The sequence below is a fragment of the Xyrauchen texanus genome, chromosome 48 (genome assembly GCF_025860055.1).
Source record: "Xyrauchen texanus isolate HMW12.3.18 chromosome 48, RBS_HiC_50CHRs, whole genome shotgun sequence".
In the NCBI taxonomy this organism is placed as follows: Eukaryota; Metazoa; Chordata; class Actinopteri; order Cypriniformes; family Catostomidae; genus Xyrauchen; species Xyrauchen texanus.
Window position 1 is genome coordinate 25356176 of NC_068323.1, and position 25244 is coordinate 25381419.

General features: G+C 41.4%; 1 protein-coding gene across 1 annotated transcript in view; it reads left to right on the forward strand.

Moving 5' to 3' along the window:
* Positions 1–18882: 18882 nt before the first annotated feature.
* The window catches only part of LOC127639615 (phospholipid-transporting ATPase IF-like), a 96170-nt gene continuing 89808 nt past the window's right edge, over positions 18883–25244 (forward strand). Inside the window, exon 1 of the mRNA XM_052121726.1 lies at positions 18883–19094. Within this exon, the coding sequence (XP_051977686.1) occupies positions 19068–19094 (27 nt within the window). The 5' untranslated portion in view covers positions 18883–19067. The remainder of the gene's footprint in view (positions 19095–25244) is intronic.

Here is a 25244-nt window from a genome sequence, read left to right on the forward strand (position 1 = left end):
CTGTTCAATTTTGTATTAATTAAAAAATTCTGTTAACTACATACAAAGCTTTGAATGGTCTAGCTCCGCTGTACTTAAGTAACCTTCTACCACGCTCTATTCCATCACATTCATTACGATCACAAAATTCTGACCTGTTAATTGTTCCTAGAATATCAAAATCCACAAAAGGAGGTAGATCCTTTTCATATTTGGCTCCTAAACTATGGAATAGTCTCCCTAACACTGTTCGAGATGCAGACACACTCCCTCAGTTTAAGTCTAGACTAAAGACTCATCTATTCAGCCAGACATACACATAATTTATCAACCAACCCACAATTAGGCTGCTTTAGTTGGGTCTGCCGGAACCAGAAACCAGAAACAGTGATCATGATCTCTAACTCTGCAATAAATTGAATTGGATCTATGCTTATATTATTTTATTTTGTTTCCCTGTCTCAACCTTGGAACTATAATGAGGTCACCAGAACCGGCTTGACCCAACTCCATTCCTGCTTCATGTTGGACTCCACTGCTACGTGTCGCTGAATGATGATGACTAAATGCAGCCAGCCAAACATCACTTCAGTCTATTATGAGGGACTTCAGAGGATGAACTGATGCCAACTCCAATCATAAGACATGGGATACTTCATATGCCATTGTCTGAACCTTGGATTTAGGATGGACCACACCGAACCTCACCGAAATTACCGGCCAGGTTGCACTTCGATGCACCTCACTAATCTCTGCCTGAATCACCTCAGTCTATTGATGGACTACTCTATTGAAATGGAATACACAGACTATCAATTAATTGCCAACAAAAGCCTTCATCAGCTAATTAACTGAACTTCTGCAGTTAATCCAGGATGGACTTCAAAGACATTTGTCATTAATCTTACAGTTCATACAAAATCGATGTTTAAACACTGACCCTTAACACTTACTTAGTTTAATCATTTTTAACCATGACTTGCTCTATACATAAGTAATATTGGCATTATATTCATGATGTTAGTCAGAGGGGAACTCCACAGTGATTCTGGTTTCTCCCAAGGTTATTTTTCTCCATTAATCAACATCTTATGGAGTTTTGTGTTCCTTGCTACAGTCGCCTTCAGCTTGCTCACTGGGGTTATTAATACAATTATTATTTAATGACGTATTTTTATACACAATTAACAATTGTATTTTATCTAATTACACTAGTGATGATTCATCAACTTTATAGACATTACAGTTTTATCTTCTGTTAATGCCTGATCTTCTGTAAAGCTGCTTTGAAATTATGTGTGTTGTGAAAGGCGCTGTACAAATAAAATTGATGACTTGACTTGACTTGCTGGCTCCACAGGGGTGCTGTTTGATGAGACACCTATCCAGTAACTGTCTACAAGAGAACATAGAAGTATTGTATAGACATTTCCAACATATCCTTTTGTTCCAGATTAAGGGAAAAAAATATTACAGACTTTTCATTCTGTTTTTTGTTTTTTTGCCACAGACCAATGTTTTTTGCCAAACTTTCATTGTTTTTTACTGAGTTGAACTGAGATAATTTGAACATTTTAAAATGTTACAATCTGATTATGATAGTCCAGTATTATAAAATACTGATGGTGAAATATGCTGATGGTCATGGGTCAGGTAGTGGTATGCATAATGTTCAGGGACAGATTCAAGAACTCAACAGAAAGCATGACATGTCCATGTCAGCTATTGCCAGAGAGCAATTAGATCCAACCATTTAGTTGCGATTTCAGCAAAGATGGGAGACATGTTGATGAGTTAATTGACTAAGTAGGCAGGGTACTACATGCTATAAATCAGACCACGAGGACCATTTAGACCTTGTACTCTCCCTCCTAAAGGGTGCAGCCTTAGAAGAGATCAGATTACAGATGAGAACTGAACCAAAGCGACCATGTGACCTCTTTTTTTACCTGAGAGAAGCTTTTTGAGAAAGTTACTGCAAACATTCTATAGCCATAAACAAATGGAAAGCGAGGATGTTCATGCTTACTCTCATGCAAATTCTGATTTCTATCCTGAAGCAGTCATGAAATGCAATATCAAATGTTAATTTGGCAATCCGAGATCAATTCATTGAGGGGATTAGAGACACAGGCTTTAGAAGGGAGCTTCATAAGCTTGTGAGAGACAAGCCACTGTCAACACAGATGAAGCACTTATATTTCTTTAGAAATCATAAGTCTTGTCACAAAATTAGTTAGCAACAGAAGTGTTCTGTCTGAGACAGCAGAAGCTCAATGCACTGCTGTTTGTGTTCCTGAGGAAAACCCTGCTACTCTTGAAGAAGTTTTAAAAATTGTGGCAGAACAAGGAAAAGCTATTGGAGAGCTGAAACAAGCTATCGAGAAACTCACTTTGCAGGTGCACGAAGTCAGAACCTATGGCTCAAAGTAAACCCAAGATGCAGCCAAGTTTTACAGATAATGGTCAGCCAATATTTTTCTGGTGTAATGGTGTAAGACACATAGCAAACAGACTGTCACAGAGAATGCTAAATCATCAGTGCAGCAGGGAAACTTGCACCCTCGCTTGCTTTGAGCAGGCTGTGCGAGGGCAGTCCATAGGCTCAACCAATATTGATACTTGTCATGACCGATTACTCAAGCATGCTGTGGGAAAATGTCCTGTTGCTAATATAAAGATTAGTGGAGTAATGGCCTCTTGTTTACTTGATACAGGAAGTCAAGTCAGTACTATTTCTGAGAGTTTCTTCAGAGAACACCTGTCCGGTGAGGATGAAGATATGCTGTCCACAAATGGTTGGCTGAAGATTACAGCTACCAACAGTTTAGACATAAAGACATGGATACCTAGGTTATCTTGATATTGAGGTTGAAACCATGGGTATTATCCCACCAGAGTGTGGTTTTCTAGTAGTCAAAGACTTACAAAACTCTTCTGCTGTACCAGCTCTCATTGGCATGAACATCATTAGCAGATGTAAACAAACTGGTTCATGCATTGTTTTGATACTACTCTAGGTGGAGTGTTGCAGTCTGATTGGAGGGAGGCATTTCAGCGATGCAGAGTGTCAGCAGTCTAGAGAAGCAAAGCGTAGTCCGAGTAGCTGGAAAAGACATGGTACACGTATCTGCTTCATCAATCACAATGGTAATGGTCAACGGAGCAAAAAGTATGTTAAATGATGGTTCACATGACTTCCTGTTAGAACCAGCAGACACCCCCCTACCTGGAGGTCTGATTGTTGTTCCATATCATGTGTCGTCAGACAAAATGTTTTTTCCTGGACAGGTTGTGAACCTCTCCCCAGAAGATATCTGGTTGCAGTCCAGAACCAGACTTAGTACTCTGTCTTGTGTCAAGAGTATGAATGAGACATGTGATGTGAGATTTCAGAGAATTTCAGTGGATATTGAAGAGATCAGTGTGAAAACAAAAGACAGTCAGTTATTGGAGGACAACTCCAAATAATTTTTCAAAAAGCTACACATTGGTGGTACTTCTGAACATCAGGCAGTGATTTGTTGATTAAGTACTCTGATGTTTTTGCTCTCGAGGATGAAGACCTCAGTTTAAAGACAAAGTGCAACATGAGATTCATGTGATGGATGATGTACTGGTGGCCCAGCCTTATATGTGTATCCCACCCACTCAGTATAGGGAAGTCAGAGAACATATCACCAAGCTCCTTAAGAAAGGAGTGATCTAAGAAAGCACTAGTGCATATGCTTCACCTCTTGTTCTAGTTAGGAAAACTGATGGCAGTCTCAGGCTTTGTGTCATTACAGGCAGTTGAACTCAAAGACCAAGTGAGAGGCATTTCCTTTGCCTAGGATGGTTGAAAGCTTTGATGCACTACAAAGATCAAAGTTCCGTACTTCAATTTATTTAGCTAGTGGATATCATCAGGTTACTGTCCACGAGCAAGACAGGCATAAGACTGCATTTACAACTCCATTTGGGATCTTTTGAGTATTCTCGGATGCCCTTTGGGGTTTGCAATGGAACTTTGATGTTTCAACATCTTATGAAGGCTGCCATGGGTGATTGAATTTTTCAGATCATGCTAGTGTACCTTGATGACACACTAGTGAACTCACCCACTTTCCCTGAGCACTTGCAGAGACTGGAAGAAACAAGTCTTAAAGTTAAGCCTGAAAAGTGTCATTTCTTGCAGCAAGAATTCACTTTCTTAGGTCATCAATTCTCAGCTCGAGGTATTGGTACTGATCCAGCTAACGTTGAAGCGGTCAAGCAATGGATAATTCCAAGTACAGTTAAGGAATTACGCTTGTTCTTAGGGTTCTGTAGTTACTACAGAAAGTTAATTGAGGGTTTTTCTAGAATTGCCGGCCCCCTCCATGATTTAGATAACCTGTGTATCAAGCAGTTTGGTAACACAAATAGAGAGTTTAGTGCTTTGTGGTCATTAGAGTGCTAATCAACATTTGAGCTGCTGAAGGAGAAGCTGCGAGCAGTGAAGGCCTGGGTACTGTCTTATACCAGCAGCAGGGTGAGTGTAGGAGTGTCATATCTTATGCCATTAGGAGACTTTGTAAAGCTGAAGGAATGACAGAAATTACAGTAGCATGAAGCTTGAGCTACTGGCCCTCAAGTAAATAAATGTAACATTCAACATTCAAGTTGGCTATCTGAAAATTTCAATGGTTATCTGCTGGATTTGTGGTTATAACAGATAATAACCCTCTGTGCCATCTAAAAATGGCCAAGCTCTGTGCTATTGAGCAAAGATGGAGATTTTATATACGGTCCCACTGACCGCTGTTTGTTTTTTTCTTTCTTTCTCTTCTTTCTTTATTAAACAGCCTTCAGAATAACCCACCAAAATAAATATTTTTAATATTCTGTGTGGTTTATTCACTACTCACCCGCTACATCCTGTACAACTGAAAACAACTTGCTTTTGGCGCCCCTCCATGGAAAATAGAGCTCACACATGCCCATAAGCCAAACAAAACATGCTGATAAAAGCCACTGGGAGCAGCGTTTCAAATTTTGTTAAGCAGAGACCAATTTCAGCTAAAGAAAAGTCAGCCTGTTGTTTTCAATTTCAATGTGAGATCAGTCTGGCCTTGATCCCGCTAACAGAATGAAAAAAGGGGTAATTCTGATTTTATATCTCACAATTGTGCCTTAATGTCTTGCAATTGCGACTTCATAAATCACAACTTTCTGATATAAACTCAATTTAAAAAATCACCCCCTTTTGAGGCCTTGCCACCAACTGTAGAGCACTGCACAGAAAAAGATCAAAACAGGTATTAATTTGTGCTATTTGCTAAGGCAAGCATCATTTTGACTTCAAATACCTATTTTGCTTATACTAAGGGCTACAAATTTCAATTTACTTATCAATTAAAAAAAATACAAAATAAAACTTTTTTTGTGTCCTCAACTTAGTTTATTGTCCTCAACACACAAAATCATGTATAACAGCCTGAACATCTTGAATCCTGTAAAACCAGCTTGGTGTGCTATTGCTTGCTGATTAAAGCTTTGTTGACACAAAACTATGATTTTATGTCAGTCAAAGTGTATTAGCTTAGCTATTTACAAATCTCTCCTAGAGGCAAGAGACATAGTTCAGTTTCTGTTGAAGTTACTTTATAAAAAACATCCATTTGTTAAATTTATCTCTAGAACACACAGTTCTTCTAGTTACTAAATCACTATGTTTAATTAAGTTTGTTGATAGTGATATTTCACAAATATTCAGTGAGAAACTGTTCAGATTTGTAAAAAAAATTTACATTTTAAATAGTGTTTTACAAACATAAACGTAAAATGTAAATAGCTCTAAATATAAATTTTTGGGTTATTATAAATGAATATTATAGCCACTTTTTAACTATATATATATATATATATATATATATATATATATATATATATATATATATATATATATATATATATATATGATATAATCATGAATAAGTAAATAATGTACATTATTTAATATTGTAGTACAAATAAGGAACAGTTTGCATGCCTATTTATCAGTAGTTAAAGAAAGCCCAGCAGGTGGAGCTGCAGAATATCATAATGAGAATCTTTGTTTGCATAAATTATTTTTTAAATCAAATGCATATAAACAATGTCACGTAACTTTGCTTCATATATTTTTTAATGGATTCATATCAGAATGTGCAACTTACATACAAAATTGATTTAGTAAGGAACAACAGTTGTATTTGTTTTGATTTGTTTTTTTAGAAACCACATTTTTAAAAAGAAAAACAAATATTCTAAATGTTTAATCCATAAGTATTCAACCCATTTTGTTTTTTGTTTGTTTGTTTGTTTGTTTTTGATAAAGTGGACTCAACTCAGAGTGTCCCAACATTTGTCTCAAATTATATACAACTTTGGGAAATTCTCTAAATACATCTTGAAGTACTGGATATGAACTCACAAATTCTTTTAAGAGCCAAGGACTGAATATAGCATATAGGACCATTATTAAAAAATATTTTTTTAATAAACATCCTGTGTCTTCTGTGAATATACTTCTCCCTAGCCATCCTGATTTATTCATTGAAGTATCGTCTTTATTGCAAAACATCAGCCTGTTTATCACAATCAGATTGTTCAGAATATATTCTACAAATACATTGATTTATTGGTAAGGTTTTTTTTTTTTCCAGTGGTACTGGATGGAAAGATTCTCCATGTAGAAAAGAAAATGTTTCCATTTCCTTCCTGTAGATGTCAGTAATCAATGTTTTTCCTTGTCATTTAACTAAGAAATGACCTGCTGTGGATCATGACAGACAGTACATTTCAAATGTTCATGACAGCATGAAGATATGCATGAAACTTTAGTAAGTGTTCTACCGAACCTTCAAAAATCAGAACAATGTCATCAACATCTTACAAAGCTTTACACATTCCAGACGGTTTGTCTGAATGATGCACAATCTTTTTCAAAACAAGCTACATATATAGAACTGAAATTAGGTGACATCATGCTGCCCATACCAGTTCTTTTACACTGTTTATACAATGATGTTACTGAGTCTGGTTTCTGGTGGTCTGGTATCCCAATTTTTTTTATATATTTCAAGACTTCCCTGAATATCAATATTAGGGAAGAGGTTCTGAATATCCATTGTCACCAGATGTATATTTTCTTCCAAATCATTAACAGTTTTTAAAATGTTAATCATGTTAACTGAATCTAGTTCATAAGATGGGAGGGTGATTGCAAATGGTTTTAAGAAACAAATCAGCAAAACTGGAAATATTCTCCATAGGTGAAGTGATGGCGGATACTAAAGGCCTATTGGGGGAATTTCCTGGGTCTTCTCTTTACTGTTGTACATGAAACGTTATGTTACTGTTGTAACCTCCATTCCCCGATGGAAGGAACGAGACATTGTGTCGATTGTAGTGACACAAGGGGTCTCTTCTAAGAGCCTCGCATACCTCTGAACTTGAACTTGAGAAAAGGCCAATGTCAAATTGGCAGACAGAATTTGCATGCCCCACCCCTGGATATACGGGTATAAAGGGAGCGGGTGAGTGAATGCCAGACAGACTTTCACTGATGAGCCGGGAATACAGTTACGTCGCATTACAGTGGTAGGGATAGTGACGTAGCAAGGGGAACACAACGTCTCGTTCCTTCCATCGGGGAACGGAGGTTACAACAGTAACCATGACGTTCCCCTTCTGTCACTCACTCTACGTTGTGTCGATTGTAGTGACACAAGGGGTCCCACTTAATAAACGCCATGCACTAACCCGTGTTACGTGGCTGCCGAGCCAGGTGCAAGCAGGCTGTTGCGTGTTAGAAGCAGCTGGGTCGGCTACATGTTACCCTCCCCAATGCCCCCAATAAAAGGTGTCATATACCGCTCTTAGGTTCTCAGCACCCATACGGAAACAGTTTTTAATAAAAATGTAAAACTTTATTATAGCACTTGTGTTACTACAGCCTCCCTAGGATGATTTGCTTCTGTTGTTTGTAAGTCACTTTGGATAAAAGCATCTGCTAATTAAGTGGTTCTAAACTGGTTTTGTTTTGGGACCCAGATTTTACACTGGAAATCAAGTGGCGACCCACCATAATAAAAACGTAAACAGGATTTAATTTATTTCCTTTTATGTTGCATAGGTTTTTTCATAGTTTTCATGTATAAGGGCATGCATCAAGTGATGTTATTTTTGTTGCTGATGTCAACAACAATAGATACAGGATTTTTTTTTCTCCCCTTTCAAAATTTCAAGATCATATTTATTTATATGAGCCCATTATTATCCCTTTTTTTTTATTTCAGACATCATTCAAACAGAACATAGCCTACATATTAGACAGGAAGAAAGGCTCCTCATTACCATGGTTATGTCAGTGTAGCTAGTCTTAAATAATAAAAATATTAATAATAAATTATATTATTTATTAAAAAAATACTAGCCAAAACACATTTTGAAACTTTAACCACAACTGCCACTGTTGGTGAAATGACGAAAAATTACGTCTAACAGATTCTTCCTATATATTATTTAATATGAAACTATAAAGTTTTGTAAAAATTTTACAGTTAATTTTACTCATGTAAAATTGTGAAAATTTTTTGTAAAAGTGATGATGTGGAAAAAAAAAATAGCGCATACAGTGGTACTCTTTTCTACCCTGAGAAGTTTGACTTGACTTCCTCCGTAACGCTTTAAAAGTCTCACTACAATTGAAATGGATCATATCAGTTTTGAGGTCTTCACACCGCAGTATCGAGGGAAGCCCGGTTGTTGCACGTGCGCACCTGAGAGAAGAGCAGATCATTTGAACAAGCTAGTTCTGTTGCACTCACTTAAAAGCGTTAATCGCACCGCGAAAATATCGCAGTGCAGATGAGAAGCCTTTAGCTGAAAGTGAGATTAGCATTAAATTTGCCTTGGCAGTCCTAAATGCCGCTGCAAAATCTTGAACCATGCCATTGTTCTTTCACTGCTGTCCACAACCCAGTCTGAATAGACCTGCGACCCACCAGTTGAGAACACTGAGCTAAATGAATAAATGTAAATCTCTGTTTGATTGAGTACTCCGGTCAAACAAATAAAGCTGTGCATAGAAATGCATCTATTTAGAGGAGAGCAACGGTTTGGTCAACAGTTTCACTAAAAGTACATTAGATTTCTGTTTGTTTCTCAACAAACATGGGCATATGCTTTCATAACAAAAGCGAGTCTCATGGAATTTTTCATATGCTCACATGTGACCAGACGCCCAATAACACGCTTTAGCTTCTGGGGGGCAATACATTTAATTTTGGTCAGCACAAACCGATTTAAGCAACCTACTGTTTCTGAATTCACTGTGAGATCAGACTGGGAGGGTATTTGGATATTTTTGTGGGTTACCCAGGGTCAGATTATGACTCCACGCTGCTATATATTGAAAAAATATGAACGAGTTGCTCCAAGGTGGTGGAGGCTAACATTGCATTAGAGAACCCATTACTATTATTACACCATACTGTATGAGAAGCCATTGAGATTGAGAGGCCAAACTCCAAAGGCTCATAACTGAACAAACATTTGGCATGCTGAAGACCTGCTAGTCCAGCTTCATACTTGTCCTCCAGATACTTCTAATGGACCTCAGAGTTGTTTCTAAATTTGTGGCTGCATGCACTAATCCAAAGGATTAATCTTCCTCTTAACGTTTGGGATGATGTGGTAAAAACAAGGTTTACAAACAGAGGAAAAGTCATAGATAGTGCTCATATGATTCTGACTTTCTTTACTCCCAAAACATTAGATTATAGATTGAATTTATGGGTCACCAAAAGGCTCTCTGCATATTGTACAATTATGAGTAATAGTGAGGTGCAAGATTTCCAAACACAAAATAATACAGTCATTTTGAGTTAAAGCAAGGGGGTTTCTATAAATATTTACAGACATTTTAGCCAGTGTATCAAAGTAAAGGGTATAGATAAAATAAGAATACAATAATGAATGTGTTTATGTCATACAAATCATGTAATGTGTGTAAAAGTATACCCAAGTTATATAACAGTTACAGATATCAGAATAAATATTCTACAAAAGATAGATAGGAATTGGAAGGTAATTTTATATTATCTGATAAAGAGTGGGAAAACATGTGTTTACAATTGCAAACAACCTAATGGCAAAGGAGATCGGAGACAATGTAGGTACCTTAATGCTAGTTATTATCATATTTATTGGAGTATCTGAAATCTAATACTTTTGGTAGAGATTTCATAAAGTTATAGAAAGAGTATTAACAAGTTTAAGGTGCTTTATTTGTGCCAGGGGGTCATGGATCAACTATGCAGTAATGAAAGATATTTCTTTAAGAGAAAAAAATATTTTCTTCACATCTGCAGCTAAATACATTTGAACTGTCACGGTCTTGTGTCGACCGCACCGTGTTTTCTGTTTCACCCAGCACTGATCCCGCTCCATGTCACGTTTTCCCTGTTGTCCGCCCTGAGTCTCACTGTCCGTGTGTAAACTTCACTTCCCATCTTTCCCGGTGCTGTCACAGCTTTATTGTCCGCACCTGTTCGTCATTTTATTATCACCGTGTCTGTCCATTTAAACCCCGCTGTTTTTTCCTTCCCCTGTCGATCGTTGACGTTTCTTGTCCATTTTCACGTTCGTTAGTATCTTTACATGTTCCTTGTCCCCTGCTCCTTGTTTATTTGTGCTCGTTCTAGGATTCTCCAACCCTTCGTGGAAGTTCGCTACCTGCTTCCCGCTGTATGTTTCCTCAGCCCTTTCGTGGATCCCCACAACTGCACCCCTTCAGCCGGTTACCCAGTGTTTTAGATTATTTTTGTAAGGGTTACCCTGTCTTGTTTCACTGTTGCCCTCTAGTTTCCTCACTAGTCCCCTGTTTGTTTATATCGTGGTTAGCTTAACTAGTTTATGTTTCTTTTCCCCATCGTGGGTTGTTACTTTGTGTTTGTTTATCAAATAAAGTTCAAACTGCGTTTGGATCCGCATCTCCTCGTCTGCCTCGTTACTCAAGCATAACAGAACGATCGAACCACCCATGGATCCAGCAGTCCAACTTGCGAACTACCATCTGCTCTGCTTAAAGCAAGAGGACCGCCCCATTGAAGACCACATCCACGATTTCCTGAACCTGGCGAGTGTCTCAGACTTCCCGGACTCAGCCTTGGTGGCCTTCTTTCGGGGCAATCTGAACGCGGCGCTGAGGGAGCGATTGCCACAGGCAACGCACGGCTGGACGCTCTGCGACTTCCTGGAGGCGACCCTACTAGTTTGCGGCTCACAGCTCACCGTGGGCATCGTGGAGGAGGACCCTACCCCTCCACCCACTGTGGAGACCCTTCAGCTGTCCGGGGCCCCCCCTGTCACACCTACCCCGGTCTGCAAGCCAGAGCCCACGCCTGCCCCGGTCTGCGAGCCAGAACCCACGCCTGCCCCGGTCTGCAAGCCAGGGCCCACGCCTGTCACAGTGAGCGAGCCAGCGGCCACGCATGTCACAGTGAGCGAGCCAGAAGCCACGCATGTCACAGTGAGCGAGCCAGCGGCCACACATGTCACAGTGAGGGAGCCAGCGGCCACGTATGTCACAGTGAGCGAGCCAGCGGCCACGTATGTCACAGTGAGCGAACCAGCGCCTACGGCCTCTACCATCAGCAAGCCTGAGTCGTCGTCAACCACGGCCAGCGAGCCTGAACCCACGCTGACCAGGAACAGCATCCCAGCCACGCCAGTCGTATCAGCCCGGAGGAAGAGGAGAAAGGGAGTGGTCTCTGTGCTCCAGCCTCCGCCTGCCGCAGCCCCATGCCCTAAACCCCCCTTGACTCTGCCCTCAGCGCCCGGCGAACCTAAGCCGGCACATACCACGGTAACCCAGCCAGAGCCTGTAGCCTCAGACGTCAGTGGGCCAGTGCCGTTAGCCTCAAACGTCAATGAGCCAGCGCTGATAGCCTCAAACGTCAATGAGACAGTGCCTGTAGCCTTGACCGTCCCTGAGCCAGTGCCTGTAGCCTCGACCGTCCCTGAGCCAGCGCCTGTAGCCTCGACCGTCCCTGAGCCAGCGCCTGTAGCCTCGACCGTCCCTGAGCCAGCGCCTGTAGCCTCGACCGTCCCTGAGCCAGCGCCTGCGGCCTCGACCGTCCAAGAGCCAGTGCCTAAAGCCATGACCGTCCAAGAGCCAGTGCCAGTAGCCATGACCGTCAAGAGCCAGTGCCATGACCGTCAGAGCCAGTGCCAGTAGCCGTGACCGTCCAAGAGCCAGTGCCAGTAGCCATGACCGTCCAAGAGCCAGTGCCAGTAGCCGTGACCGTCCAAGAGCCAGTACCAGAAGCCTCGATCGTCCAAGAGCCAGAGCCTGAAGCCATGACCGTCCAAGAGCCAGTGCCAGTAGTCATGACCGTCAAAGAGCCAGCGCCAGTAACCGTGACCGTCCAAGAGCCAGCGCCAGTGGTCGTGCCCATCCTAGAGCCAGCACCTCCCGAGCCTTCCAGGGCTCCTCCTCTCGAGCCTACCAGGGCTCCGCCTCCCAAGTCTCTCAAGTCTCTCGAGTCTTCCAGGGCTCCTCCTCCCGAGCTTTCCAGAGCTCCGCCATCCGAGTTTCCCGAGCTTTCCAGAGCTCCGCCATCCGAGTTTCCCGAGCTTTCCAGCGCTCCGCCATCTGAGTTTCCCGAGCTTTCCAGAGCTCCGCCATCCGAGTTTCCCGAGCTTTCCAGAGCTCCACCTTCCGAGTTTCCCGAGCTTTCCAGAGCTCCTCCATCCGAGTTTTCCGAGCTTCCCAGAGCTCCACCTCTCAAGCCTCTCGAGCCTTCTAGGGCTCCGCCTCCCAAGCCTCTCGAGCCTACCAGGGCTCCGCCCCTCAAGCCCCTCGAGCCTTCCAGGGCTCCGCCTCTCAAGCCTCCCAAGCTTTCCAGAGCTCCGCCCTCCGATCTTACCAGGGCTCCGCCCCTCAAGCCCCTCGAGCCTTCCAGGGCTCCGCCTCTCAAGTCTCTCGAGTCTTCCAGGGCTCCGTCTCTCAAGCCTCCCAAGCTTTCCAGAGCTCCGCCCTCTGAGCTTCCCAGAGCTCCGCCTCTCAAGCCTCTCGAGCCTGCCAGGGCTCCGCCTCTCGAGCCTCCCAGGACTCTGCCTCTCAAGTCTCTCGAGTCTTCCAGGGCCCCGTCTCTCAAGCCTCTCGAGCCTCCCAGGGCTCCGCCTCTCGAACCTCTCGAGCCTTCCAGGGCTCCGCCTTCCAGGCCTCTCGAGCCACCCAGGGCTCCGCCTCTCGAGCCTTCCAGGGTTCCGTCCCCAGAGCCTCTTGAGTCTCCTACGGCTCCGCCCCCAGAGCCTCCTACGGCTCTGCCTCCCGATCCACTCAAGCCTTCGACGGCTCCGCCCTCGGAGCCTCCCGAGCCCCCTATGGCTCCGCCACTCGAGCCACTCAAGCCTTCGACGGCTCCGCCCTCAGAGCCTCCCGAGCCTCCTGCAGCTCCGCCTCTCAATCCACTCAAGCCTTCGACGGCTCCGCCCTCAGAGCCTCCCGAGCCTCCTACGGCTCCGCCACTCGAGCCACTCAAGCCTCCGACGGCACCGCCCACCGAGCCTCCTGTGGCTCCGCCTCCCGAGCTTCCTCCGGCCCCGCCTCTCGAGCCACTCAAGCCTTCGACGGCTTCACCCTCAGAGCCTCCTACGTCTCTGCCCCCAGAGCCTCCAGAGTCTTCCTGGTCTCCGCTCCTAAAGCCTCCCATGGTGCTGCCTACCCCGGCTCCGCCTCCTGAGCCTCTTTCAGCTCCACCTCCTGAGCCTCCCTCAGCCCCGCCTTCTGGGCCTTCTGAGCCATCACCTCCCTCGGCTCCGCCTCAGAGGTCCTCCTTGGCTCCGCCTCACGCAGCGCCGCCGGCCTCCCCTGTGGCCACTCCATCTCCTGGGCCACCAAAACCGGCCTCTGTTCCGTGGTCACCTCCCAGGTCCCCTGAACCGGCCTTTGGCCCACGACCACCTCCCAGGCCACCAAAGCCGGCCTCTATCCTGTGGCCTCCTCCCAGGCCTCCTGACCCGGTCCCTGTCTTGTGGCCACCTCCCAGGGCTTCTGACCCTGCTCCCGTCCAGTGGCCTCTTCCCAGGCCCCCTGATCCAGTCCCTGTCCTGTGGCTTCCCCCCAGACCTCCTGACCCAGCCCCAGTCCCGTGGCCTCTTCCCAGGCCCCCTGATCCAGTCCCTGTCCTGTGGCCTCCACCCAGGCCTCCTGACCCTGTTCCCGTCCTGAGTCCCCCCTCCTGGCCTCCTGGCCCGGTCCCCGTCCGGTGGCCTCCTCCCGGGCTCCCCAGGCCTGTCCTTGCCCGATGGCCCGCTCCCAGACCATCAAAACCTGTCCCTGCCCGGTCGATACCTCCCTGGGCCCCTAACCCTCATCTCCACTTGTGCCCCCGTGGACTGTCTCACCTTCGTTCGTGCCCTCGTGGACTGACTCATTTCCCCCCCGGACTTCCTATCTGCCCCTGGCACCTCCCGGACCTGCCTGTCTTGCCCTCTGTGCCCCCCGGACTTCCTGCCTGCCCAGTGTGCCCCCCTGGTCTGCCTGTCTGCCCATGTGCCCACTTGTACTGTCTGTTTGCCCCTGGTGCCCTCATGTTGTCCTTGTGGATTTTTGTCTTTTGTTGTTTGTTGTCAAGGATCGTCTGGTATCCGATCCTTGAGGGGGGGGGGCTATGTAACGGTTACCCTGTCTTGTTTCACTGTTGCCCTCTTGTTTTCCATCTTGTCACTTTTGCACTTCTTAGTTTTCACTTTAGTCCCTTATGTAACTCCATAGTCCTCTGTTAGCGTTCATGTTCCCTGTCATTGTTTTCACCTGCCCTCATTGTTTGCTTCTGTTAATCACCTTATTATCTTGTTTGAGTTCTGTTCGTTCATTGGCCCCTTTTTCCCTTGTTTGTGTATTTATACCCTGTGTCTTTGTTCAGTCTTTGTCGATCGTTGTTTGATGTTAGCCTGGTGTGTGCTTCCCTCACTAGACACTGTTTGTTTATATCGTGGTTAGCTTAACTAGTTTATGTTTCTTTTCCCCATCGTGGGTTGTTACTTTGTGTTTGTTTATCAAATAAAGTTCAAACTGCGTTTGGATCCGCATCTCCTCGTCTGCCTCGTTACTCAAGCATAACAATTTTTCCCATCGTGGACCCTTTAGTTTGTTCCTGTGTTTATGTTCTTTTCTATTTAATAAAAGTACCGCGTTTGGACCCAAACCTCCCGTCTGCCTCTTCCTGCATTCCCACACCTTCATAACATGAACAATGCTCGTCAAGATGTACTGAATATTCTAATCCATCTCCATCATTTATGTTTTTACATCCCAATCATGAGCTATGATCAAAATAGAACATGTGTTTTGTTTTTGAGTTATACATGCAGTATGTTATTATTAGATTCTGAGTTCCAAATAACTAAATAAATAAATAAATAAAAGAAGATCTTCTATTCATTAAAGTGTTGACCTTATAGTTGGTGATACTGCCTACAGAGTGAATAATTGCAACTTGTTGAGCTACTTGTAATATTAGCAAGGTGCTAGCTAACTAACAGTTGACTGAAGAGCAGCTTAATGTTAAAATGAATTAAACCAATAAACTTATCCTAACCATGAAGTGTAATCAGTTAATTATGGCTGTTCGCACCTTATTAGTTAAAGACCTCATGAATTGGCATTACAAGCACAGTTTTCTTCTTCTTTTATCTTTTGTGGTAAACAGTGTATCACTACCTTGTGAAACTTCAACAAAGAAGTGAAGAATGGCAGTAGCCTACTAAAAATACAATAGGCTATAACTTATCTACTAAATGCATATCTTGTACAAACTCTAGAATCTCTGACCAATATTTATATATTTTTGTATTATTATCTATTATCGTTTTTAGATTAAAATCCCTATTTCGTCTCTCTTTTAGTGTGTCTCTTTCCCTTCTATATTGTGTACAATGTTAAATAACATGTTCCACAGTCTCACTCTCGATACAGTGCAACTTCCATCATGATGTTTGATGTTTAAGGACAACTTTACAGTTCAAATATCAAACATTGAATTAATGTCGACAAATTGTCTTCAGGTGTTTCTCTTTTAATCCTGAGTGGGGCGCTGTTGGGTTAGAAAAGTTAGTGAACGGAGTAACCAGTGATAAACATACTGAGTTACACATTAATTAAAGAAAAGGTCGATGTAGATAGAAAGAGTCATTATTATTTGATTAACATTTATGCGCCTATTCATGGAAACACAGAACATTGCGTTAATTGCTACAACTGTGTTAAAAAATAGCATCTATCTATCTATCTATCTATCTATCTATCTATCTATCTATCTATCTATCTATCTATCTATCTATCTATCTATCTATCTATCTATCTGTTTATCCGTCTATCTTCATCTATTTTTGCCCTGAAAATTTACAATCATTGTGTTGAATTACTCAATTTATTGGACAGTGAAATGACAGCAGATACTCTGACAGCTGTGCAGTTCTTACTGTAAACTAATCCAGAGACATTTAGTGGTTGACAGGATAATGCTGTACTCTCTGACAGGTTAATACTCATGCTGTATGCACTGGGTTAAATGCAGCATATAACAGTGGTATAATCTCTGCATCTGTTCTTCATACTGCTTCTGAGTAACAACAGAAGGACCGGCTATATTGTAATATGAAAATGTACATTGGATTTTAAAATGCAAAACTGACCCACAAACATCAGGCTTCCTGTGAAAACAGGTCTTAGAATGGTCTTGTACTCAGGGTGGAAAGATGCACTTTGTGATAAATTTATAAGAAATTATTACATTTCAAACTGGGTTATTTAATGATCAACTCAAAGGCCAAATATTAATGTAATTATGATGTTGAAAATGGTACATATGTAATGTATTTTACGGCTCTATGAAATACATAAAAAATGCAATTCACACAAAATAATTACCTGAACACACCTCTTCTATGATGCATGTTTTCAATTTAAAAAGTTAAAAGTAATATATACATATATATATATATATATGTATGTATGTATGCGTGTGTGTGTGTGTGTGTGTGTGTGTGTGTTTTATTTTTTATATATCTTTAATGTCTGTAGACAGTAAAAATTGCTAACTAACTAAATAAATAATTAAATAGAAATCTTATTCAATTATTATAGAAGAAGAAATGCAGAGGCCCTAAAATGATCCCTGTGGCACTCCATTCTTAACCTTTGTTTGATTAGACAATTTCTCGTTTACACAAACATAGTGGTAGAGGTCTGCTAAATAGGACTTAAACCATACTAATGCAAGACCACAAGTGCTTGCATAATTCTCAAGCCTATTCAAGAGAATGTCGTGATCTATCATGTCGAATGCCGCACTAAGATCTAAAAGCACTAGAAGTGAAATGCAGCCGTAATCAAATAATAAGAGCAAGTAATTTGTAACTCAGATAAGTGCAGTCTGTGATGTTCATATATACTATTTCTCTGTAGAAATGAACATAGTTGGGAGGATAGTGCCTTTATTTTCGACATAAATGGGAGATTTCAAATCGGTCTATAATCAGCCAGTTCTCCAGGATCAAGTTGTGGCTTCTTAATAAACTGTTTGATAACTGCCATTTGAAAGTGTATTGGTACATGTCCTAAGGATAGCAAGGATATTATGAGGATATGTAATATTAAGAAAAAGTTCTGAAATTACAGGAAATACCACTTTTAAGAGCTTAGTTGGTATTGTATCTAACATAAATGTTGTGGGTTTTGATGTTTCGATAAATGTTCTTAGCTCTTCATAACCCATGACAGCGAAGGAGTGAAGTTGCTCATGAGGAAAATTATGAGACATTGTTTTCTGAGGTACCGTGACAGATGATTGCATAATTCCAATTTGATTTCTGATTATTTAAATTTTATCAGTAAACAAATTCAGGAAGTCATTACTATTGTGCTTCAGCGTAATATCTGGATTAGTTGAGGCTTTATTCCTAACCAATTTAGCCACAGTACTGAACAAACACCTATGATTTTTGTGGTTACTTTCTATGAGTTTGCTAAAATATGCTGACCTGGCAGCTTTTAGTGCCTGCATGTATCTACAGACTCTATCCTTCCATGCACTGTGAAATATCTCTAATTTTGTATCCTTCCACTTGCCACCACAGTGAGCCTAGTTGTTTAAACACTGGCCCTTAACACTGACTTAGTTTACTAATTTAAACCATGACTTGCACTGCACATAAATAACTAATATTGGCATTGCATTCATGCTGTTTAGCCAGCGGGGAACTGGCCCACACAGTGAGTCTGTTTTCTTCCAGGGTTATTTTTCTTCATTAAACAATATTTTATGAAGTTTTGTGTTTCTTGCCACCGTCGCCTTCAGCTTGCTCACTGGGGTTCTTAATACAATTATTATTTATTTTTATACACAATTTACAATTACAGTTTCATTTTCTGTTAATGCATGATTTTCTGTAAAGCTTCTTTGAAACGATGTGTGTAATCAGATTATTGGAACAAATAATTTTGTAATCAGATTACACCCAACACTGGTGGTCACTGTGTTATTGTATAGAAAATAAAGATTCTTCAAAAATGTTCCTTTTGTATTCTACTGAAAACATATAAAACAGCATGAGGGTGAGTAAATAATGATAATGAATATAATCATTTTAGGGGGACCTATTCCTTTAAAGTGAAGATGATTTGGTTCTGTGTCTAAAATATATGGTAGACAATAAGTTAACAAGACCCTGGACATTAAACTTGGTTTAAACGGATCAGAAAGATCTAGGCGGAAAAATTCCTGTTGCACGTGTATCAACTCTCGGCAGTCAGATTTCTGAAGTGGGTGATGTCACTTCCGGGATGTTGTCAGTCAGAAGGCATCTCTGTCATATGCAGTCCGTATGTGTTTGTATCCGCGTTTCCGCACCAGAGTGGCAGAGTGGCAGAATGGCACGGGATATGTGTGTTAGCGGTGTACACCGGTGTTATGTGTAATGCCGAGAGCAGAACTCGTCAGGGGAAGCACATTTATTTATGTTATGAGTGGATTTGTGTCTGTGAGGCGGGTTAGCAGCAGTCTGAGAGGATGATTCGCTGGATCCGTCAACAGCTGGTATGACACTCTCTCACTCTTTACGAGCATTCCAACTCTGTTCTATTGTCAAACTTTCCATTTACATACATACATACATTCTTCATTGCTTTGGTTTTTAATGATCTTTTCAGGAGTTTTTGTAAGTGTTTTGTCAGAAAGTTAGCTCCGAGCTAACGTGAAATGTCTGGCTTATTAAAATATTGAAATTAACGAGTTTAATTATATTAAATAAAGATACAAGTCAACGTTTTGCCTAAATAAAATCATTTTACATATACATTTTCATAGTACACTGCTTACTAAGCAGCAGGTGGTCACGTGATTGCCACTCGTGCGGTTGTTTTGTTTTGATTTTATTATGCATGTAAACCTATGACAGTTTTACTTTAGAGGTACACATAAAACGTCACAGATTCTGCCAAGGTTAATTGCAATAACAATAGCGCCGGTAGTCTGTATTGTAGCCTTGTATAAACAATACTAAATAAACCTGCTGTTTATTTAACATTAAACAATGGCATTACGTAAGTCTGCGACGATTTCTTAATCGTGTTTTGTCGGTAAAGGTCTGAAATTGCTGTCATGTTGCTGCAAGAGCATATGTGTTGCATTAGACATGTATGATGTTATGCAGTGGATTATCCATTGAACAAACACGTTCTTAAGAATGATGTCATTGCATCAGCCCCTACTGTGTATGAACCCCTTGTGATCATGTTAACTGTCTAGTTAGCATAAATATTTTGAGGGTTACCATGGAGAACCTGGAAAGATCAGGGAATCATGTGGGAAGTTGTGATTTGCAGGACTGGAAAAGTCATGTAAAACAATCTTGAAATAAATAAAATAACACTGTAAGGGATGCCATTCTTTCTAGTTATGCCGAGCTCTAAATTATTTAATTTTGTAATTCTGAATCACTGTAAAAATCATCATGGAAATTCATTGGTAAAAGAAATGTTGGAGCTCAGGATTTGGAAATACAGCATTTGTCAATTAGATTGTCAATTAGTGTGTAATGTTGTCTTGTGAATGTTTCTCACATACTGATATCTCTGGCTGCTTTCAGTCATTTGTTAGAATCAACTATTTTCTTTTAACTCAGGAAGTGTCTTTCTCTGAAGCTGTAAACTAGCTCTTGACTGTAAATGGTTATGAGATGGAAATAGTTGGTGGTTTTGAACCACATCTTGGTATTTCACATTGATTGTTTGCTACTCTGACCCCTAACTTGGTCTGTATTGCAACAGAGGACTGTTCCTGTAAAGCTGAAATGGACACCTGTTGTGCAGTGTTGCTGTTGAATAGTTTGTGGAACTTCCCTAATATGACCATTTTGAAAGAACAATCTATTCAACACAATGTATGTAATTGCTGTTGGCAAATTGAAGCATTCATTAAAAGGTTCAATACAAGTTAAAGGAATATTCCGGGTTCAGTACATGATAAGGTCAGTCGACAGCATTTGTGGCATAATGTTGATCACCACAAAATTTAATTGCAACATCCCTTTTCTGTAAAAAAAAAAAAAAAACTTTGTTCCAATGAGACACTTACAATGGAAATGAATGGAGGTCAATTTTTGAATGTTTAAATACTCACTGTTTCAAAAGTATAACCACAAGACGTAAAGGATACGTGTGTACAAATTATTTTAGTGTGATAAAATCACTTACTAACTGCATCTGTGTAAGTTGTAGGCAATTTTACAACTTTACACAACTGCCATGACAATGTAATGTCAACAAACCCTAAAACCATAAAATTACTGTAAAAATGGCGATTTAATCAACTTTACAGCTGAAATAATACATACGTTTTAAAAGAAGAATTAATGTAATTGCTTTTATAAAATTATAAGCTTCACATTTCTGCCTTTAAATCCTCCACAAAATGACCCCATTCACTTCCATTGTAAGTGCCTCACTGTAACCTCGAATTTTGGGGGAAAAAGTAATAGTGTTTTTTTAAAAAAATATTTTTGGACTTACACAATTAGACCCCTTAATTTTTTAAAAAAGTTTTATGTTGCAGCCTTATGCTAAAATGCTTTAAATTATATATTTTTTCACATCAGTCTACACCCCATACCATAATGACAAAGCAAAAAGCTGATTTTTCATACATTTGCAAGTTTATTAAAAAGAAAAAACTGAAATATCACATTGACATAAGTATTCAGACCCTTAACTCAGTACTTAGCTGAAGTACCTTTGGCAGCGATTACAGCCTCAAATCTTTTTGGGTATGATGTGACAAGCTTTGCACACTGGATTTGGGGATTTTCTGCCATTCTTCTCTGCAGATTGTCTCAAGCTCTGAGTTGGATGGGGATCGTCTGTGGACTGCCATTTTCAGATCTCCAGAGATGTTCGATTGGGTTCAAGTCCAAACTCTGGCTGGGCCTCTCAGGGGACATTCACAGATTTGTCCCTAACCACTCTTGCATTGTCTTGGCTGTGTGCTTAGGGTCATTGCCCTGTTGGAAGGTGAACCTTTGGCCCAGTCTGAGGTCCTGAGTGCTCTGGACCAGGTTTTTATAAAGGACAACCCTGACCAGTCCCTGCTGTTGAAACCCACCCCCACAGCATGATGCTACCACCACCATGCTTCACTGTTGGGATGGTATTACGCACGCGAGGATTGGAGGAGGACTGGTTTCCTCCAGACATGGCACAAACAGTTCAATCTTCGTTTCATCAGATTGGACAATCCTGTTTCTCAGTCTGAGAGTCCTTTAGATGCTTTTTTGCATATTACAAGTAGGCTTTCATGTGTTTTGCACCGATAGCCCATAAAGCCCATATCGGTGGAGTGTTGCAGTGATGTTGTCCTTCTGCAAGTTTCTCCCATCTCCACACATCTGGAGCTCAAACAGAGTGACCATCAGATTCTTGGTCACATTTCTTGTCTTGGTTGTTCCAAACTTCTTTCATTTAAGAATTATGGAGACCACTGTGCTCTTTGGAACCTTTAATGCAGTCAAAGTGTCTTCTGTAGCCTCCCCCAGATCTGTGCCTCAACACAATCCTGTCTCTGAGTTCTGCAGGCAGTTCCTTTGACTTCATGGATTGGTTTTTGCTCTGATATGCATTTTCAGCTGAGACAAGATATCGACAGGTGTTTGCCTTTCCAAATCATGTCCAATCAATGGAATTTGCCACAGGTGGACTCCAATCAATGTGTAGAAACATCTCAAAGATGATCCAGAGAAATGGGATGCACCTGAGCTTAATTTCAAGTATCAAAGCAAATGGTCTGAATTTCTTTAATTTCTTAAATTTTTGACAAGCAGGATATAGTAGCAAAAAAAAAAAAGAACTCTTTAGAAAGCAAATCCTGAAACATGTCAAACATAACTGCAATCAATATCATAAACAAAAACATAAAATTAAGAGTATAAAACCCTAAATAAATATCTCATTTATAAAACTTTTTAAGAGCATGATCAATAAAGGAAATTCATGTCTTTTGGGTCTATTAGTGGGCACTGCATGTTCCCTGCGCCGCGGAAGTGAATTAGATGTTGAGACTGCAGGCAAAAAACATGCAGATGGGATGAACGGTCTTTGAGTATGTTAGTTAGGGTGCACAGGGTGGCCTTTTACTCAGTGATTGAAGAGAAGAATACGAAATGCCAAAGATCCTGCAGCATTGGTTTTTTTTTTAAACCTTCTCCATCTCCTCGGAGAGGCCTTTTGTCAGCTCACCCCAAGCCTGGCTCGCATACTCTAGGATTGGCCATATGAAGGTCAGATATATTTGTTCTAGAACATTGCATGGGAGACCAGCTCTTTTGGCAACACTAAGGTAATGGAACCTTGGCCATGTCTTTAAGAGCATAACATTAATGTGGGCATCCCATGACAAATCAGATGATATCTGAACTCCAAGCAGTTTAAATGTGGAGACTCTACTGATGTTTTGTCCAGAAATTGTAGGAGACAGAGGAGAGAGGATGTTATCCTTTCTCCTGGCACTAATGGCCATATCCATGGTCTTATTTCCATTCATTGCCAGTGAAAAGTCCTGTCTCCATTCAACCACTTAATCCAAGGCCTTCTGATTCAGATCAGGTAAGGACCTCTTCAGGAGCTCTGTGAATGTAAGATTGTCAGCATATTTCACAGGGATAACAGAAGGCAGAGGTGAGTCCAGACTGTTTACAGATGACAAAGAGCAGTGGGGACAATAAACCCCTGTGGGACACCAGCTGGAATTGCATAGGGATTGGAACGGGGGAACAGAAGAAAATAATGACGAGGCAGTGGTTCGGGAGATGTTGGTGATGTTTTCATTTAATAATTTTTTTCTTTTGTGCTTTGTAGAGATTTTTTTTATACGGTTCTAAAGAAAGAAACTGAAAAATGAGATACTCTTTTAAACTATAGAACCATTTATTCAATCTATGTTCCATGTTTTGTTCACAGCTCATACTGAAAGTGAAAGGCCAGTTTATCTAATGTGACTCGTTCTGATTTTTAAAACAGCTGTTTTATAAAAAGCTGAAAGGGAAAACTTTTAGAGTAAAAAATGTATTTAGAAGAAACTGAAAAAGAAAGATATTGAAGGACAAGATGCATTGTGATGCATCAAGAATAATTTTTATACCTGAATCGTTACCCTTTGAATCATAATCAAATCGAATCGTGAGGCCAGTGAAGATTCACACCTATAATTGACAGTGTTTCAGTGTGTCAAAAGCATGGGAGAAATCAACAAAAACTGCATGAATGTCCATTTTGAGGTTGTTATTGAGTGCTTCATGCCAGGATTGTTGGATCTGAATCAAAGCAGTGACAATTGATCTATTTGCCATAAAAGGATCCCTTTATTCACTTAACCAACACAGCTGACTAATGAAGTGCGAGGACTCCTCCCCTGCTGCCCATGCGATCGTGCCAATGTAAGGTACCGTAATTTCCGGACTATAAGCCGCAACTTTTTCCCACGCTTTGAACCTCGCGGCTTATACAATGACACGGCTAATATATGGATTTTTCCCGCTTTCAAATTTTATAAAAAAAAACATTCTGTGACGTGCTCAGTTTTTTGGCGGCGTGAAGCTTTCATTAGACCAATGAAATTGCCGAACGGGTTAAGGTCAAAACAACTTTTTTTGTTCACGGTTTAGATTAAATCGAGCGCACTCAAACGTCCCATCATTCTGATTACGGTAGTAATTTTGTCACCCTCACCATGGCAAAGACATGGAGAAACGCATATGATGCTGCTTTCAAGTTGAAGGCGATTGATCTGGCTGTTGAAAAGGAAATAGAGCTGTTGCACGGGAGCTTGGTCTTAATGAGTCGATGATAAGACGTTGGAAACAGCAGCGTGAGGAATTGACTCAGTGCAAAAAGACAACTAAATCTGAGGCTATTCAACTCTGACACCGAAGGAGATGACTTCAGTGGTTCCAGTGCACAGGAGGAGGAAGATAGTGACCAATGACGTTCTTGGTAGGCTACTGTTTACTGCAAATGTTTTATTACAAGCCGTGTGTGGCAGCGGGGGCGTGGTCAAGTGCCCGTCCGGGAGAGAAAAGCCGTAAGGACGCTTACACCTGCGCTAAATTATGTCTAACACCGGTGTCTAATTTCAAGTGCCCTGCTTCACGTGTCCTTCTTGGGAAAACTGTCACACGGGCACCAGTGTGACAGTTTCCAGCAGGGCACTTGACGTTCCAGGTAAGGCTTTAAATGGCCACAGCAATGTTTACAATCAATTTTATAAAGTATCTCAATTCTTCTATGCGCCAACACTAGACTGACGTGTGTCACTCTCTCAGCTCTGTGGCTGCTGCCTTTTTATGCCGCTCTCCCCATGCTTACTGAAATTAGACACCGGTGTTAGACATAATTTAGCGCAGGTTTAAGCACCCTTACCCCTTTTCTCTCCCGGACGGGCGCTTGACCACGCCCCTGCTGCCACACCGTGTTTCGTTAAAGCCTATTTTTTTTGTTACAAGCCGTGTTTCGTTAAAGCCTGAGTAAAGTTCATTTGTTTCAATGGACCGGTAGGCACCTGCGGCTTATAGACAGGTGCAGCTTATTTATGTTTAAAATAATATTTTATTTAAAAATCAGTGGGTGCGGCTTATATTCAGGTGCGCTCAATAGTCCGGAAATTACGGTATATCCAGGTAAAGTTACAATTGAGTCTGTA